The sequence below is a fragment of the Mustela nivalis genome (assembly GCF_964662115.1).
Source record: "Mustela nivalis genome assembly, chromosome: 3".
NCBI classification, from domain to species: Eukaryota; Metazoa; Chordata; class Mammalia; order Carnivora; family Mustelidae; genus Mustela; species Mustela nivalis.
Window position 1 is genome coordinate 133,044,566 of NC_139022.1, and position 15,900 is coordinate 133,060,465.

Here is a 15,900-nt window from a genome sequence, read left to right on the forward strand (position 1 = left end):
GTAGGATCCATCCCATGAGGACGCGGCAGAAGAGTTCCCACAAAGATCATCAGTCCACCTGTCAGATCTGAAGCCACAGAAAAGCCCTGGGTTTTCCCATGACCAGTTGAGGGGGCTGTTTGTCTCTGTCCCTGAACATAGGCTGGTCTCATTTAGTTGGGTCTTGGGTCATAAAGGCATGAATGATCTGGGATTCTCTGCTGTGTTTCTTGTCTTGCTACACTACTGTGTTAGGAGACAACCAAGATCCTGTGCTCGCCTCCTCATCTTATTGCTATAGGTCAGATGCACATCAAAGTCGGGGGAGACTTGCTCAAGGTCTGCTGGGCTGGGTGGGCAGGTACAGAGTGAAGCCTGGGGTTGAGTAGGCTTTTGGACTCCAGATCCCTGTGTGACAACAGCTCACATCCAGTAGTGCCTCCGAGTCTGCAAAAGGACCTCACCCTTTTTCTCTCATTTGATCCCCCCCTCAGTTCTAAGGTTTTCCAAGAGAGAACATAATAACCACGAGAGCAGGTTAACATCCACTGAGTTTTGAGCTGGCACTGTATCCTACTTTCTTTATGTGAATGATCTCATTTAATCCTCACAAAAGCCCTGAGAAGTCTTTGGTATCTGATTCTATTTTTCGAACTTCTCAGGGCTTTGAGATTGCCTAAGGATTTCAAAGGCATCAAACACAAATGCTTTGACTACTGCAATGCCTGCTCATGAAATTAGCCCCTTACCAAAACACTGCTGCCTGCTTAACACCATCATCTAAAATAGCCACCAGTCCTAGATTGGCCAGCCACAGAATGCACAAAACCTGGACAGACAGACCGAGGTCCGCCTCCCAGCTCTGGGGCTTACTAGATGCGAGAGAGTGGATGAGTTCCAGAACCTGAAGCCTCTTTCTGCTACACTGTGAGAGATAACCATGGGTATAATACCTCCCTCAAAAGTGCTGTGATCATGGGCACCTGGGTGGCTCAGTGGGTTAGGCCGCTGCCTTCGGCTCAGGTCATGATCTCAGGGTCCTGGGATCGAGTCCCGCATCGGGCTCTCTGCTCGGCAGGGGGCCTGCTTCCCTTCCTCTCGCTCTGTGATCTCTTCCCTTCCTCTCTCCTACTGTGATCTCTCTCTGTCAAATAAATAAATAAAATCTTTAAAAAAAAAAAAAAAAAGTGCTGTGATCATCACCCCGTGATAGCACCCACCTGTTCCTGGCACAAGCCAAGTGCTCAGAAACTGCTATGGCGGTTTTAGAGTTGCTCTTCCGGACAGGCAGGGGGGTTCATTTAATTCTGATCTAGACTGAGAGCTGGCCCCCGAACGTTTGGGCAAAGAAGGACTATTGGAACAGAATTGTCCCTACATTCAATAAATGTTTTTAGGAGTGCCAACTAAGTGTTGAGCAGTGAGAATAAGCAGCAAATAAAGACCAACTCCCATGGGGCTTCTGTCTACACAGGGGAAACAGCACAGATCACAGAAAAGAATAAAGTAGTGCCAGCCTTCTTTAGTCCTTCCGGGAGATGTACTGCCTGGTGGTTAAGACTCTAGGCTTGGAGCCGGATATCAACTTTGAATCTTCCTGACTGCATGACCTTGGGGGATTGCTTAACCTCCCTGTAACCCTTTCCTTGTATATAAAATGGGGATTTAAAAAATGTATCTACCTTGGGGATTTGTGAGGACCTAAAAGAATTAACATGAAGCTCTTAGTACTGTGCCCGGTTCCCAGAACAGGCTCAGGCATTAACAAGGGATGAATATTTTCAATGGACTATTCCCAAAACGGTCTTTCCCACTGCAGGGAGGGGGTGGCTGCAAAAGCTACTGTAGGGACTTACTTGGAAGCCACAACCCTCCAGAGATTGGGTACCAGCCCCCCAGCCCCAGACAAATCAGTTTCATTGTTCTGCGTCCAAAGAAGGCCGAGACACAAGTATTGAGTAAACATACTCAGGGTCTTTATTCTTGACCCCACAGACCACACTCTCAGGGCCCTTCGATGACTGCCATTCTCAAGATCCAACATGTTGCATTGATTTTAGCCACAGACAGAAATCCACATTCATTAAAAACCGGGGATTTGAGGCTGGAGGTGCAGGATGCCAGTCTGTCGGTGAGACGGACCTGTGGAGGTTCAAGGCCAGCAAGAGTCTGGCCCGGGCTTGGCTATGCTCAGGGGAGGGGGCGTCAACCCAGGACACAGGTACGAGGTTATACAGGGAAGCTCTGCATCCTCACCCCAGGGGACGAGGATCAAGCCTTCCCTCTTTATAGACATACTGGCTCTCTTACTTCCCCTTCAATGGTCCTTCCACCAACGCCTGGAGCTAGAAAGAAGACAGGAAGCAAACTCTCTCTCTCCAACTGCTCTTGTGTATTGACTGCTTCTGGTCAAATGTGAGGGGACTAAAGGCAGTCCCCAAAGCAGGTGGTGTTGGAGCAGTCATGACCTGCTATTTCTCAGGGCAGGGAACTCATCAGTGGCCCTGGGGACTTGGCTGCAATCAGATCAACAGCCAGAATGCACCCCATGGCAAGCTTACAACCCCACAGGTCACTAAAGTTCAAAGCGGATCCCACGGCTCAGGCACCTGAGGTTACAGCCCAGAAGTTACCCAGAGCCCCTCCCACCCGGGTTCTTGGTTGGGCACCAGAGTAAACACAAAAGTTAGCTCTGGGTTTCTAGAGGGCTTCTGGCTGCTTTCTGCCAATTTCTGACGCTGCTCTTCCTTCTCCCCATCTCCCCAAATCATATTTTGGTTGACTCCTTGAGGAAAAGGAAAGTGCATTCTGCCAAATTCTATGACGACAGCCGGACTACTTTTAAGACCAGCGCAAACACGGTTCTCTTTCCAGAGTGAGGCGAAACGAAACACTGGCTGTGGAGGACCTTCTGTTGTCGTTGTTCTCGTCATGTTGTTTTGAGTCCTAAGGTAATTGCCCGAATGTCTCCGTGACGACTCCTTAGGACAGAGAGACAGAAGGGGTGGGTCTGGGGACGGACGGAAACTAAGACGCTGACCTCCAGGCTGGAGTGCTCGGGGAACGGGGCTGCTGCAAATGGTCCCTGAGACATCAGGTGGTTTTCACCGTAAAGTCAGCTGAGGTCATGCTTTTCTCCCCAGAGCCCGAGTGGCAAAAGCAGCAGGACGTCTCACATCAGTCCTAGATGGGGAGGCGTGAGGAGCTGCTGTCTGGGCCTCTGGCAACGCGCTTCCTCCTTGGGCGGAGGAATGGGATTCAGTCTCAGGAGAGCGAGCACTAAAGGATTTCCGGACAACCAGCATCTCAGGGAAGGTCTTGGCCTGTGCTACATTCAACGGGTCAGATTCTCCCTTCTTCCCCACAACGCAGGGATGGCACCGAGGACACAAGTGGGAAGGGAGGTCCAAAGGACCTGCTGGCACCGATGTATTTGGTCGCTGAGGCTGTTTCCACGAAGTTCCACCGCCAGCACTCACTGGGTAGGGAACCTTCTTCTGGAAACAGTGATGAGGTATAAATGAACATCGCGAGAAAAGAGAGCCCGCTGGTAACTGCAGGCGAAAATCACCAGGTGCCTCTGAAATGGAGAGGTCAGGCTATACGGTAGAGCTCATCTTCTCACTCACCGATTCCAAGTTTTAAGAATGGATTATAAATACTCTGGGCTTCTCTTCTGGTGATGGGGTGCTGGAGAGTTCTATATTGTCCACAAGGACATTCTTGTCTTCCAGTCTGATGACGGTGGGCTCAGGGGTGGGAGAGGGGGTTGGGTTTTTGTGCATGTGGGGCAAGCTGGTCTGGCTGATGTCCAGGTCTTTGAAAGCGTGAAGCATGAACACACCCAGAATGATGGTGACAAAGCCAGAAAGGGTGCCCACAATGTCCACTGCAGACATGCTGTGCCATTCCTTGAAGAGGATGACGGAGGAGGTAACCACCACCGTGGTGAAAAACACATAGTAGATGGGGAACACCAGCGAGGTATTAAAAATGTCCAGCGCCCTGTTGAGGAAGTTGACCTGAGTGCTGAGAGAGAGCGCCAGGATGAGGGACAGGATGTAGGGGAGGGGGTGCCGCACTACTGGCATCCCTTGGAAGAAGTTCTTGATGGTGATGCCCAGGCCCTTGACAGCAGACACAGAGAAGGCTCCGATCACAGAGCAGATGATGATGTAGACAAGGATATTTCTTTGTCCGTAGCGTGGAGCGACGACGAAGATGAGGATGAGGCAGAACACCAGGAGAAGCACAGCAAACACGATGTACCCTTCAGGAAGGGTGGGAGACAGATAACCAAGCTGCAGAGGGGGGGCTTAGTTTCTAGAACCTTCTACCCCTGGTCATGGGAGATAGCACTAAAAACTTGAGCCCTAAAGTTAGACAGATATAGGGTCCAGCCCCATGTCACAACTTTTAACTAATTTGGGCAGGTTATTAATTAAAGTGCAAAACCTCCGTTTCTTTACTTGTAAAATAGAACGAATAATAGGACCTTTCTCATAGATCTTTTTTTGTGGGATTAAATGAGATAATGCAAACTATAAGACTGTGTCATTCCCCCCACCCCCATTAATGCCCAATGTGATGGTATTTGGACATCAGGCCTTTGGAAGGTGGCACCCTTTGAAGATGGCACCTTCATGAATGGGATCAGTGTCCTTATAACAGAGACCCCAGAGAGCTAGCTCCCTCACTCCTTCCACCATGTGAGGACACAGAGAGAAGTTGGCCATTTATGAACCAAATTATGGCCCAAACCAGGGCCTTGATCTCGGACTTCCCAGAAGTATAAGAAATACACTTCTGTTGTTTATAAGCCCCCCAGTCTGTGGTATCCTGTTACAGTGGCCTGAACATACCAGGACAATGCACAGAATGTATTTAGAACTGTGCCTGGTACGTAATAAACACAGAATAAATGACATCAATACACATCAGGCTGGGAAGCCTGTGAGCCAACCCTAGGAGGAGCCCTCACCCCCCCACCCCCGACTTTCCTTCTTTAGCTTCCTTCTCCTCCAGGGGGCAGCACCTGGCACGGGTCAGCACCCAGTGAGACCTTCCCTGGGGTCCATCCCCTGTGCTTTCCAGCTTCTGAGGGCGGGATGGGGCGGGGTCCTACCTGTGTCTTTCATCTTAGCAGCCATCTCCACGACGGTGGCAACCTTCTCTTCCTCCGGGGCGTGTATCACCATCACTGTGCTGCCAGCCACACAGATCACACAGCCCAGCTTCCCCAGCAGATTCAGGCTCTCTCCCAGGAAGTATGAGGACAGGATGGCACTGCAGGTGGACATGGGAGAGAGGGATTAGCAGCCGGGTCTGTCCCAGCATCCTGAAGGAAAATGGTGGCTGAGCAAGCATTCATGGAGAAGAACAGATCAGGACTCACTACTCTCCCCCACAAGATGTTTGAAATAGATACTTATTTATAGGAGGGTTCTGGTGTGTGCTGGAGGAATGGACATATATGTGGATTTCTTTCACTAAAAGGATCCCCCAACAGAGAAGTCACAAAAGCCCTCATGGCATTGTCTAACTTCCCACCCCGTAAGCACATCTCCCCTTAACATTACGAACAGATGCTTTCAGGCTTGGCTTATATACCTCTGATGGCAAGCAACTCACCCCTTCACAAGGCAAATGATTCTATCGTAGGTTCATTCTAATTACCAAAAATATGATAATTTCTATTCAATGTCCTATTTCTGCTCCTTGAGTTCCTTGGGTTCATATAGAACAGATCTGTTCCTTCTTCCATTTGTATATGTCAATATAAACCACCACAATGACAATTATAGGCGCTATATCCTAACATAATAGCTAGTACATAATATATGTAATGTATTATGTACTACATTATGTACCTAGTACATAATACATTACATATATTATGTACTAGGTATTATGCTAGGAACCTTCTACTTATTTTTTTAAAGATTTTATTTATTTATTTGATAGACAAGATCACAAGTAGGCAGAGAGGCAGGCGGGGGTGGGGGGAAGCAGGCTCCCCACTGAGCAGAGAGCCCGATGTGGGGCTCGATCCCAGGACCCTGAGATCATGACCTGAGCCGAAGGCAGAGGCTTAACCCACTGAGCCACCCAGGTGCCCAGAATTTTCTACTTATTATATTCCATTAACATCTTATAACTCTTTGAGAAGTAAAATATACTATCCCCATTTTATAGATGGGAAGACTGAGTCTCCTAAAAGTTAAAATAACTTGGCAAGGTCATACAACTAGTAATTAGCAGGGCCAGGATTTTAGCTGAGTTTCTGTCTAATTATAAATCCTATGATTTTTCCTCTACACCTCATTGAAGAGAATTCCTGTGACTTCCCTGTGTTTTCTCTTGCCTGGGCAAAACCCCTCCAGTTTCTCGCTATTCCTTGGTGATATTATTTTCATTCCCTCACATCCTCAGATGAGCTGGCAGAGGTGAGGGAAGAAGGGAGGGAAACTGGACAAGACAGGTATGATCGCAGGACAGCTTTCTGTTTCTTTAGGAAAGTAACATGAGCATAGGGTAAAAGACAGTTGGCTGATCTAGGACTGAATTACTCCCCAAAGTTCTGTTTAAGGTACCAAGAGAGAGGGCATTGATGTCCAAGCTCCTCTGAATGTCTTCCGTCTCTCCTCTAAAACTACCAAAAACATTGGCATTTGAGAGAGGCTGGGGGCATTTGCATAGGCAGGTCACACAGTGGAGAATTCCTTACCTCTCCCAACTTCCTGAGAGTGGAGATTCGTACAGTAATCAGATAGGCGACAGTGTAATCATGGCTACATCAGCCAGCTGTGTGATGTGAGTCATGCCTCTGTTTATTCTTGATTGTGTCAATGTTACAAAATTGTAATCAAGATGGTAAAAAAAAAAAAAAGAAAGAAAGAAAAAAGAAACTGTGTGTACTGGGTGTGGTTTTATGGGATTTACCAAGGCACCCAGGTTAAAGCCAATCATCACAGCCAGCTTCAAAGGGGGCTCCAAGACCCCCTTCCGTCCCCAGGAACTATGCTTATAGTTAGAGAAGAAGGTGGCAATGGGAAGCCCACAGAGTTAGTCCTTGAAGTAACGCCCTAGGGATTATTAGCATCCCGCACTGAGCAGAGCAGAAACAGAGGCTTAGGGGAGTTTAGGGGCTGGCCCATGGTAATGTAATTACTGAGTGGCTGAGCTTAAGGTCAGAGCTCAGGGAGAGCCGATCTCGAGCTCCTGCCTTCCAACTTGAATGCTGTGCCTACTGACCCACCAAGACATTGACATGAGACGTCCGGCTTGGTGGCACTGGAAGCCCTTCCAGCTGGTCTGGGCTTGGCCGCCCCCTCTATTGGCCATGCTTCTGAGGGGATGCTAGAGAAGAAGCAGCCAACAGTCCAAGGCTCGGAGCTCGGACCAGCACAGTGCCTCTTTCTGGGAGCTGGGACCGACTCAGGTCCCTGACTGCAAGCGGCAGGTGACCCCCATTACAGCTCCAGACCTCAACAAACTGAAAATAGGAAGGAGAGAGAGACAGCAAGAGAGGAGATGATAACCTTATGAGGACACTCAGCGCTCCCAGAGGTGTGACGACAGTCGCAGGGGCAAATGCGTAGGCCCCGAAGTTGGCAACTTCTCCAGCAGCCACTAGGAAATGAAGGGAGAAAACAGGGTAGTGTGGCTTCGAGGCCCCATCTCCAGCCCAAACTAACCTGGGTGGAGACAGTTTCATTCAGTGATCAACCATTCCCAGAATCCCGGGCCCGCATTCCCTAGAATCTTGGTTCTTATGCTTTGCCCCGGGCGAATCTGATCGGAATGTCTGGCCCAGACTCTCCTGATCAAATCCTTCCATTTTAAAGATGGGGCAAGCTAGGCCCAGAGTCCAAGGTCACATGGCATGTGGGTGGAAGGACGCCTTCCTATCCCTGAGGCATCTTGGCTTCTAGTCCAGGCCACCATGAAGTGTGCTTCGGGGACACCCGATGTTTGGCCTGTATCTACACGGTGCATTCTAGGAAGTGTTAATACCAAAGAAACATTTAGTTATTGATTCTCCAGGTACCACTTGGTCATGGAGCCATCTGTCCCAGAGGAACTGTGGGCAGGTGGTTAGCAATTCTGACACTCCCCCACAGCCTGGACGAGATGCATCGAATGTATCCTCCACATTTGAGTTTCTAGTTTGCAGACAACTACACGTGCATTTTCTGTGTCTGCTGGTAGAGAATGACCTGGGTCTGCCCTTTGAAAGGAGAGGATGAATGCGGTGGCCATGACTAAGACTGGGATCAAAACCTGACTTATAAATGGAAAGCTGGCTAATTTTTCCATTCGAAAGAATTAGGATTGGAAAGCCAGCGAGGGTGGGTGGAAAGCGGGGGGTAATGTGCGAATGTGTAAATCTGGGCAAACTTTAAGTGGCAGACCAGCCATCCACTACATCAGCCAACACACTGCCAGTGGAATGGAAAACCTGGCTGAGGGGTGCCAAGACACTCTGACTGGTAGCTGGAGTCTCTCCGTTTCAAGGCTAGTTGAGTAATGACACCTCTCTCATTAGCAGCTCTCTACAAGCCTCTCTGGGGATACAAGTTTCATGGATGCAGGACTGACTTGGGGTGAAGAATGTGATCCGAAATACGGGGAAGATGTTCTACCTGCAACGACTGCCAAGGATTTCTCTTTGAGATTCACACTTCGCCAAAGACAGAAATATCCCCACCACCCCCCCTTTCGTGTCCGCCTCTGCCATCAGTGCATCAGTGTTGTTAGGAAAGAGCCCACTTACTGGTGAGAAAGCCAGCCCACCACATGGCATCCTTCAGGTAGCCATACCCTCCGTCCACTGTAGAAAGGAATGGACACAAAGTCAGAACTTGGCCGTGCTTTCTCGGGTCCTTTCTCATTTCTACCTTAACTCTCCAGTCTTGAGGGGTTCAATATATGTTTTCCTTGCTTAGTCCTCTGGGCATGCCTCTGGGCCCCCTCCTGAGTGACTTTATCCATTCCCAAAGTTGCACATACCATCTTTATGCTGGCTTTATTTCATTTATGGGTACTGAGCCTTTCTCCTGAGCCTAGATGAATGTCCAGTTGCTTACTTGACGTCTCTTGGATCTCCCACAGGCATCCCAAACTCTGTCCTAAACAGAACTCTTGATTTTAAGGGCACCCCGCGCACCCACCCACCACAGGAAACTCAGTAAGTGGTACCTCCATGTACCTAGCTGCTTAAGCCTGAAACCAGGGAATCGCCCTCGACTCTCCCCCTCCTCCACCTTCTGGGTTCCATCCAACCTGCTGTTTCCCTCTCCAAAGAGCATCTCACATGTGTCCACTCCACTGCCACCACCCGACTCCAAGGCGCTACCCGCTCTGGCCTGGGGTGAGGCCACAGCCTCCCGAGGTTCCTCTGGTGTCACTGCCATCATCCCTTTATAACCCATTCACTCAGAGCAGCTGATGGTCTTTTAAGGATGTAAATCATACTGTCACTCCTCAGCTTTTAACAGGCCAATGGCTTCCAAATACAAGACAAAATCCTAAACAAGCCAGTTCATAGTTTTGAACCTGTTCACATCTCCAAAGGTACCTCCCTCCACTCTTCTTACTACTATCTAGCCACTCGGGCTTTCTTCTAGTTCCTCTAATGAGGAACTCTTTTTGGCCTTAAGACCTTTGCTTTTCTGTGTCAGGAATAGTCTTCTTAATGACATTGGCTTATAGCTACCCTCACTCTTCAGGGCTTTGCTTGAACGTTGCTTCCCCTAAGATGCCCTCCCTGACCCCTTATCTCTGTGATGTCTCCCTCGGGATTCTCTTTATCACACCAGCTCTGGTCCTTCATGGTACTATAAATTGAGTTAATGTATTTATTTTCTGGCATTTTTCCCCACTCAAATGGAGACACTATGACACCCAAAATTGTGTTTGGGGCTAGAACTGGAGCTAGAATTGGAACCTCAGGAGTCTGCTTCCAAAACACAGTGTCTCACAGAACATGACACTCAACATGTCCAAACCTGAACCATCCTGATGCCATAAACCTGCTCATCCTGCACTCTCCATCTCAGAAAACAGCGCCCTGGTCTCCCCAGTCGCTCAAGTCAGAAAGCTGACTCAGTCTCGACTCTGTTTTACCCTCCCCTTGGAGCCAGTCAACACCAAACCCAGTAAGTTCTACCTTTCAAAGCTATCCCTGGACTCCACCATGGTCTCTGTTCCCACCACAATTCCCCCAGTCCGAGCTGTGCTCTCTCTCTCCCCTACCTGGTCTCCTAGGTGCTGTGCTTGTGCCCTAATCCATTATCCACGCAGCAACCAGGAATTCCCTCAAAAAGTAAATGGAACTATGTCTGTCCCCTGCCTAAAACCTTTGTCACTTACAAGTGCACCCAAACTCTGGGACCCTGTTTATAAGACTCTTTGCCATCTGGCCCTTCCCCCATCTCTTACCCCCCACCCCACCACCCCCTCAGCCCTCCTGAGCTACTTTCAGCTTCTAATGTCAGTCATGTTCTCTCACCTTGGAGCCTTTGCACATGCTGTTCTTTCTACCACGACCTCCTCTTTTCCCCCGCCCTTAGCCATCTCGTTATTCAGGTCCCAGCTTCCAGATCACCTTAGAGAAAACCTCCCCTAGCCCTCCCAGCCTGGGCTTTTCATGCCCCTCCAAAATACCCCCTAAGTGTCCTGGATTTTCCCCATGATAAAGAGCATGTCATACACTGGGGAACAGTTGCCTGGGTCCCCCACTCGGCTCAATGCCCCATGGGTCCCGGGTCCCCATGTCCAGCGTGGGACCTGGCACAGCAGGTATGCAGTGAATGATAATTAAATGAACAAATTATTTTACACGTGATTCCTTTTCTCCAGAATGGGTTCATAGATATACACCTTATTTGCAAGCAAACAACTCCCTTGTGGACAGAGCCTCAGTCATTCTTTTGTGGCCTGTGAGGGGCTCCATCTGAGAGGCCACGGGGTAAATGGAGATACCAGTGATACCACTGGAGATACCACTGCTCTGGGCAGAGGTATCTGTATTCCCATTTGGCAGGGAAATCGTGGTTGCCCAGGATGACAGAGCTGGTAAGAAATAAAACTAGACTCGATCTGGGGTTTCGGATTCCTGGCCCTGAAACTTTTCCTTATCTGTACCCCAGTTAACATATCTTGAAGTTCTCCAGAAATGTTGGATTTTTAAAGGGAGGTCTCCTGAGGGTGGACTGCATTCCCAGCGGGGTTAACAATAAACCCTTTGTGACCATGGTGGCTAAGCTCGCCAACTGCTGCAGGGGACCCCTGTGAAGGGAGGTTCACAGGGCTGGCTGGGGGCTCCACTACCTAGCACCCCACGCCCGTCCTCCCTGCCGGGACCCTACCGGCCCGTGTGGCCCCAGAGGCCACCAGTCGCTGAAGGCCTTTCTTCTTGAGGATGACACTGCTGCCGATGAGGAAGCTGGACAAGAAGGCCAGGCCCAGACCAACGTAGAAGCCATAGTTCTGCCTGAACCTCTCCTTCCAGCTGTGAGAGGTGACATTGCTGGGCACCTGGGGGCTGAGGTCACCGACGATCTGGCACAGGACTTGGTGGGAGGAGCAGTACAGGCTGATCAGGGAACCTGGACGGGAAGAGCACGATAAGAGAGTCACACCGGGGACATCGGTGTGCTTTCAAAATCCTGGAACTGGCCACTGTTTCATAGCCCATAGTTCAGCCGCAGTGGGCCTCCATCCACACAAGGGGCTTCGATCCAACAACAATAGATAGCATCCTCTGAGTGCCCACTCCCGGCTAGGGGTTTTATTTGCGGAACTCATCCAATTTTTATGACCATCTGTCAGATTAGTGCTGCCTTGAGTTCCCATTTGATAGATGGGAAAATAAAGGCTGTGAGATGTCAGGCACCTTGCCTAAGAACACAGACTGCCTGACTCCAGAACTCTAGCACGTGACCACGAAGGTGTTCTGATGCCCCACACACCAAGTAGGGTCCTCCAAGCCCTCAGACATCACTGACTCCAAACCCCCACCCTCCCGAGGCATCCCTCCCAGCCTCTGGACCTCGGACAGCTCAGGATCACACAGGGAGTGTCCCCTCCAAGCGGCCTCTTCACTGCCATATCCGTACCTCCAGCCACAACCGGGACTCCTGATAGTTAACATGAAGGATTGAGGCTAGAACTCTCACAGCCCCTTCAGGGCCTGCAGATAACTAAATATAAGCATCCTGTTGGTTACAACAGACCATTCCTGGGCCTCATTCTAAGACCTCTGGGACCTGTGGCCAGTGGCGGGGGCCTCCTTCCAGCCTCAGATGGATTACTGTCTCTGTCGCCCCATGAAGCATCCCTTTAGTTCGCCTTCCAAGTCCTAGAGATCCTGAAAGCCTGAATCAGCCCTCATATCCCAGAACCCACCAACCCTTGCTTGCCTTCTGGCAGAAACACTAAGGACAATAGGACAACCTTGGGCCTGAGGGGCACACCCTCTGTCAGGGGAGCTAAGTTGCCCAAGTTCAGAAAAACCACCTAAATCACAGCCAGTAATTCCCCAGCGCCACGACCACATGCTCTTCTGCTCTGGGGTGTTCCGTGAGCATTCCTATCGTGGAAATGGCACAGGAATCATGTCCAGGGTTTTAGCCAAAGAAACTGGGGCCCTGATAAGTTTGGTAAGCTGAGTAAGACGACACTGGCAGCACACAGTGAAGCCAAACTGTTCTCCATGCGATGTCAAAGCCATGCTCTTAACTGCTACCGGTGCCCCACAGGGCAGGCAGCAAGGGCAGGCTGGGTCTTCGCTTCGTCTCTTGAGGGTTGTTTTAAACTATGAATTCATTACCTACATTTTAAATCAGATTTCCCGGGGCGCCTTGCTGGCTCAGTGGGTTAAAGCCTCTGCCTTCGGCTCAGGTCATGGTCCTAGGGTCCTGAGATGGAGCCCCACATCAGGCTCTCTGCTCGGCAGGGAGCCTGCTTCCCTTCCTCTCTCTGCCTGCCTCTCTGCCTACTTGTGGTCTATCTGTCAAATAAATAAAATCTTTAAGAAAAAAAAATCAGGGGCGCCTGGGTGGCTCAGTGGGTTAAGCTGCTGCCTTCGGCTCAGGTCATGATCTCAGGTTCCTGGGATCGAGTCCCGCATCGGGCTCTCTGCTCAGCAGGGAGCCTGCTTCCTTCTCTCTCTCTCTGCCTGCCTCTCAGTGTACTTGTAATTTCTCTCTGTCAAATAAATAAATAAAATCTTTAAAAAAAATAAAAATAAAAATAAAAAAAAAGAAAAAAAAAGAAAAAAAAATCAGATTTCCCATGAAAGTCCAGCTTTTGATCTGCCTCTGTTTACCTTATGGAGCGCACCTTCCCAGAGCCCACCACTGACTGCCGCTGAGAGTGGCTGCCCCCTTAGGACACGTTCTATGCAATTCCCTGGGGTCGTGTCTGCTGCCCTTCAATCATTTGGGTTATGTGCTCAGCCCCTGTAGGCATCTGAATTTGTGACTGCCAGCAGTAGAAGGTCTTTTTCAAACTGTGGGGCACCAAAATTCAGGCTCCTGCTCCAAGGACGGAAGCCTGGGCCAGGCACTTCTCCTCAGAGCAATGAGAACTACAGGCCGGCACTGAATGGGCCTCAAAGTCCAAGGTCATGCAGCCCTGGCATTGGCGGTATCTGGATCATAGAGTGGCATCTTGGTCGAATAAAGAAAGAGCAATGTTGACCTTTCTCCCACGGCACAGAAGCAGAGAACAATGGTGCTGGACAGCCCAGGAGACAGGCTGGCTAACCCTCTTACTTGCAGCCAGGAAAACTGAGGCCCAGAGGAAGGGAAGGACTTGCTTGAGTCTCACAAAAACCTAGTGGCAGAGCTGGGCCTGGAAGCCAATGGGGACATCCATGTGTCTTTGGCAATGGGTGATCTCTCTTCCTAACACCTGTGTCACAATCAAGAGAAGGTATGACAAGAAGCCATCTCCATCCCTACTCAGATTTGGTCTGACCTCTCACTCCTGTTCCTCAGCTCAGACGGTCGAGTCTGGGGAGTTCCCTGAATGCAGGAAATGAGCCAGAGCCAGGATATGGGCCAAGGAAGGTGACTCCCTAGAAGAAGGCCAATCCCATTCCCACGCCCTTCACCTGCCTTCCTGAAGGTGCATCTCCAGGAGGTGGAGCCAAACGGTGAACTTGCCTGTTTTGGGGAAGCCTGAAGCACCCAAGGCCTCGGCAGCCTCCCCTGAATTAAGTTTTCCCATAAGGGCAGAAAGAAAAAGAAAGGTCTGATGGCCAAAGGAAATCCAGCTCTGGGGAGGATGCTCATTAGCCAAATGGCTGTTGGGCCTGGTGATTCCTATTCCTCTTCCAGAATATGCTAGGACTTGGGAACATATTCTTCCCCAGGGGAAGGTGAGGCCGAAAGTGGACTGCATTGTTGGTCAGGAAACCAAAGCCAGCCAACACCCACAGAAATGGCTTTGAACACTTTGCTGGGCAAGAGAAGTTAGAGAAACAGCGCTCTCTGACAGGTTGCCAGAGCAAGGGGTGGTAGGAACACGGAGACACATCAAGAAAGGAGTATAGCAACATGAGTGCAGGTTTGAGAATCCAAGAGCTCTAATTTTACATTCCACTCCCCCAACTGCAGGACCCTTGGGCAAATTATCAGGCTTTTCAGGGCCTCTGTTTCTTTCTCTCCAGAAAGAAGACAGCAAGGTAATAATACGTACTTGCCCTCTAGAGTGAAGGACTAAATGAGATAATGCGGGTAAAGAGCCTAGTGCACCATCGCATTCCTGGTAAGAGCTCAACGCACAGCTCAAGGTCTTTCCTTAGCCCTTCCTGGTTTTCTTTCCCTCAGTTTCCTACAAGGTGCATTTGGGTTTGGCAGTGGTGAGTGTCTGCGCCCCTCTCCCTGGTCTTTGGTGGGCCCCAGGGAGACAACCAGACCCTGGCAGATAAGAGAATCTGAAGCAACTATACATAAGAAACCACCGTGAAACCCCCCACCTCTGGCTGAGCAGCTCCAATCAATTATGCCTGCCTCCGCCTCCTCCCGCCCCACGAGTCCCTTTTCCTCCCATTCCCCCTCTCAGCTCCCCAGCTCCGAAGGTGGGGAAGTCAGCCAGAACCCTGCTCCTCTCCCCCGCCCAAGACCGGCCCGACCATAGGTCATGCTGACCCAGCCCTCCCCAAACCTCCCCAAACCCTGCGGTTTGGGCCGCCGCAGGAGAGCACGCGAGGGAAAGGAGCAGCGGGGAAGGGAAGGCGCGAAGCGCGCGGCGCTCCCGGGTCCCCTGGGGACCGCACGCACCGTTCTGGCAGCTGGCGTTGCTGGCCGGCAGCTCCATGGGCCCCGGGCGCACGGACCGACCGACGGACGCGCGGGCGGCTGGCGCCCCGGGCTCCCCGGCTCCGGAGCAGGTGGCCGAGACTCGTCCCGGCTTGGCCGGCGTGCGAGAAGCTGCTGGGGTCGGGCCCAGGGGTGGAGAGAATGACGCGGCCGGGAGGAGGACGGTCCCTGGGGAGGAGTCACCCCGACGTCTCGAGCAACTCCCTGGGTCGGGGGCCCAGCGCCGGGGCTGCCAGCACAAGGGCACGCGCCCTCCCGGGGTGCGGAGGCTGCCAGGCATCCCGGGAGGGAGTCGCCCGGTTGCTGGGGGGTGGGGGGGGGCGTGGTGGAATCCCCTCACCCCCACCCGGGCAGGAGGCAAGGGGGCGGGTCCCCTGGCGCCGCCCCTCCGCGACGCCGGGACTGCACAGTTGCCTCGGCAGGGACAGAGTTGATGGGTCCTCAGAGGTGGGAGAGGGGGAGACTTCCTGGCCAAGGTGGAAGTGGAAACGTGGGAGTTGGAAAAGGCACTGCAGCCCGTTGGAGCCCTCTCAGACTGGGGTGGTGTCCGAGACCCTGGGTTTTTCCCTGCCTGCCTGCCTTCCCGGCT

The 15,900-nt window shown here is 51.2% G+C and overlaps 1 protein-coding gene across 1 annotated transcript; it reads right to left on the reverse strand.

The window, feature by feature from the left end:
• Positions 1-1,933: 1,933 nt before the first annotated feature.
• On the reverse strand, positions 1,934-15,486 carry NIPAL4 (NIPA like domain containing 4). Its single transcript, XM_082725011.1, has 6 exons — positions 15,273-15,486; positions 11,352-11,591; positions 8,756-8,812; positions 7,521-7,611; positions 5,105-5,265; positions 1,934-4,249 (listed from the first exon to the last, which is right to left on the reverse strand). Exons 1-6 carry the CDS (start codon positions 15,307-15,309, stop codon positions 3,621-3,623), a joined length of 1,215 nt encoding a protein of 404 aa, XP_082581137.1. The 5' UTR covers positions 15,310-15,486; the 3' UTR covers positions 1,934-3,620.
• Between the last annotated feature and the right edge of the window lie 414 nt (positions 15,487-15,900).

Coding starts and splice junctions, on each gene's coding strand:
- NIPAL4 (XM_082725011.1), bottom strand. CDS start 15,309: ATGGAGCTGCCGGCCAGCAACGCCAGCTGCCAGAACG. Junction 8,813..11,351: donor CTCTGGGGCCACACGGGCCG/GTAGGGTCCCGG, acceptor TCCTTTCTACAG/TGGACGGAGGGTATGGCTAC. Junction 5,266..7,520: donor GCGCTGAGTGTCCTCATAAG/GTTATCATCTCC, acceptor GTCCACCTGCAG/TGCCATCCTGTCCTCATACT.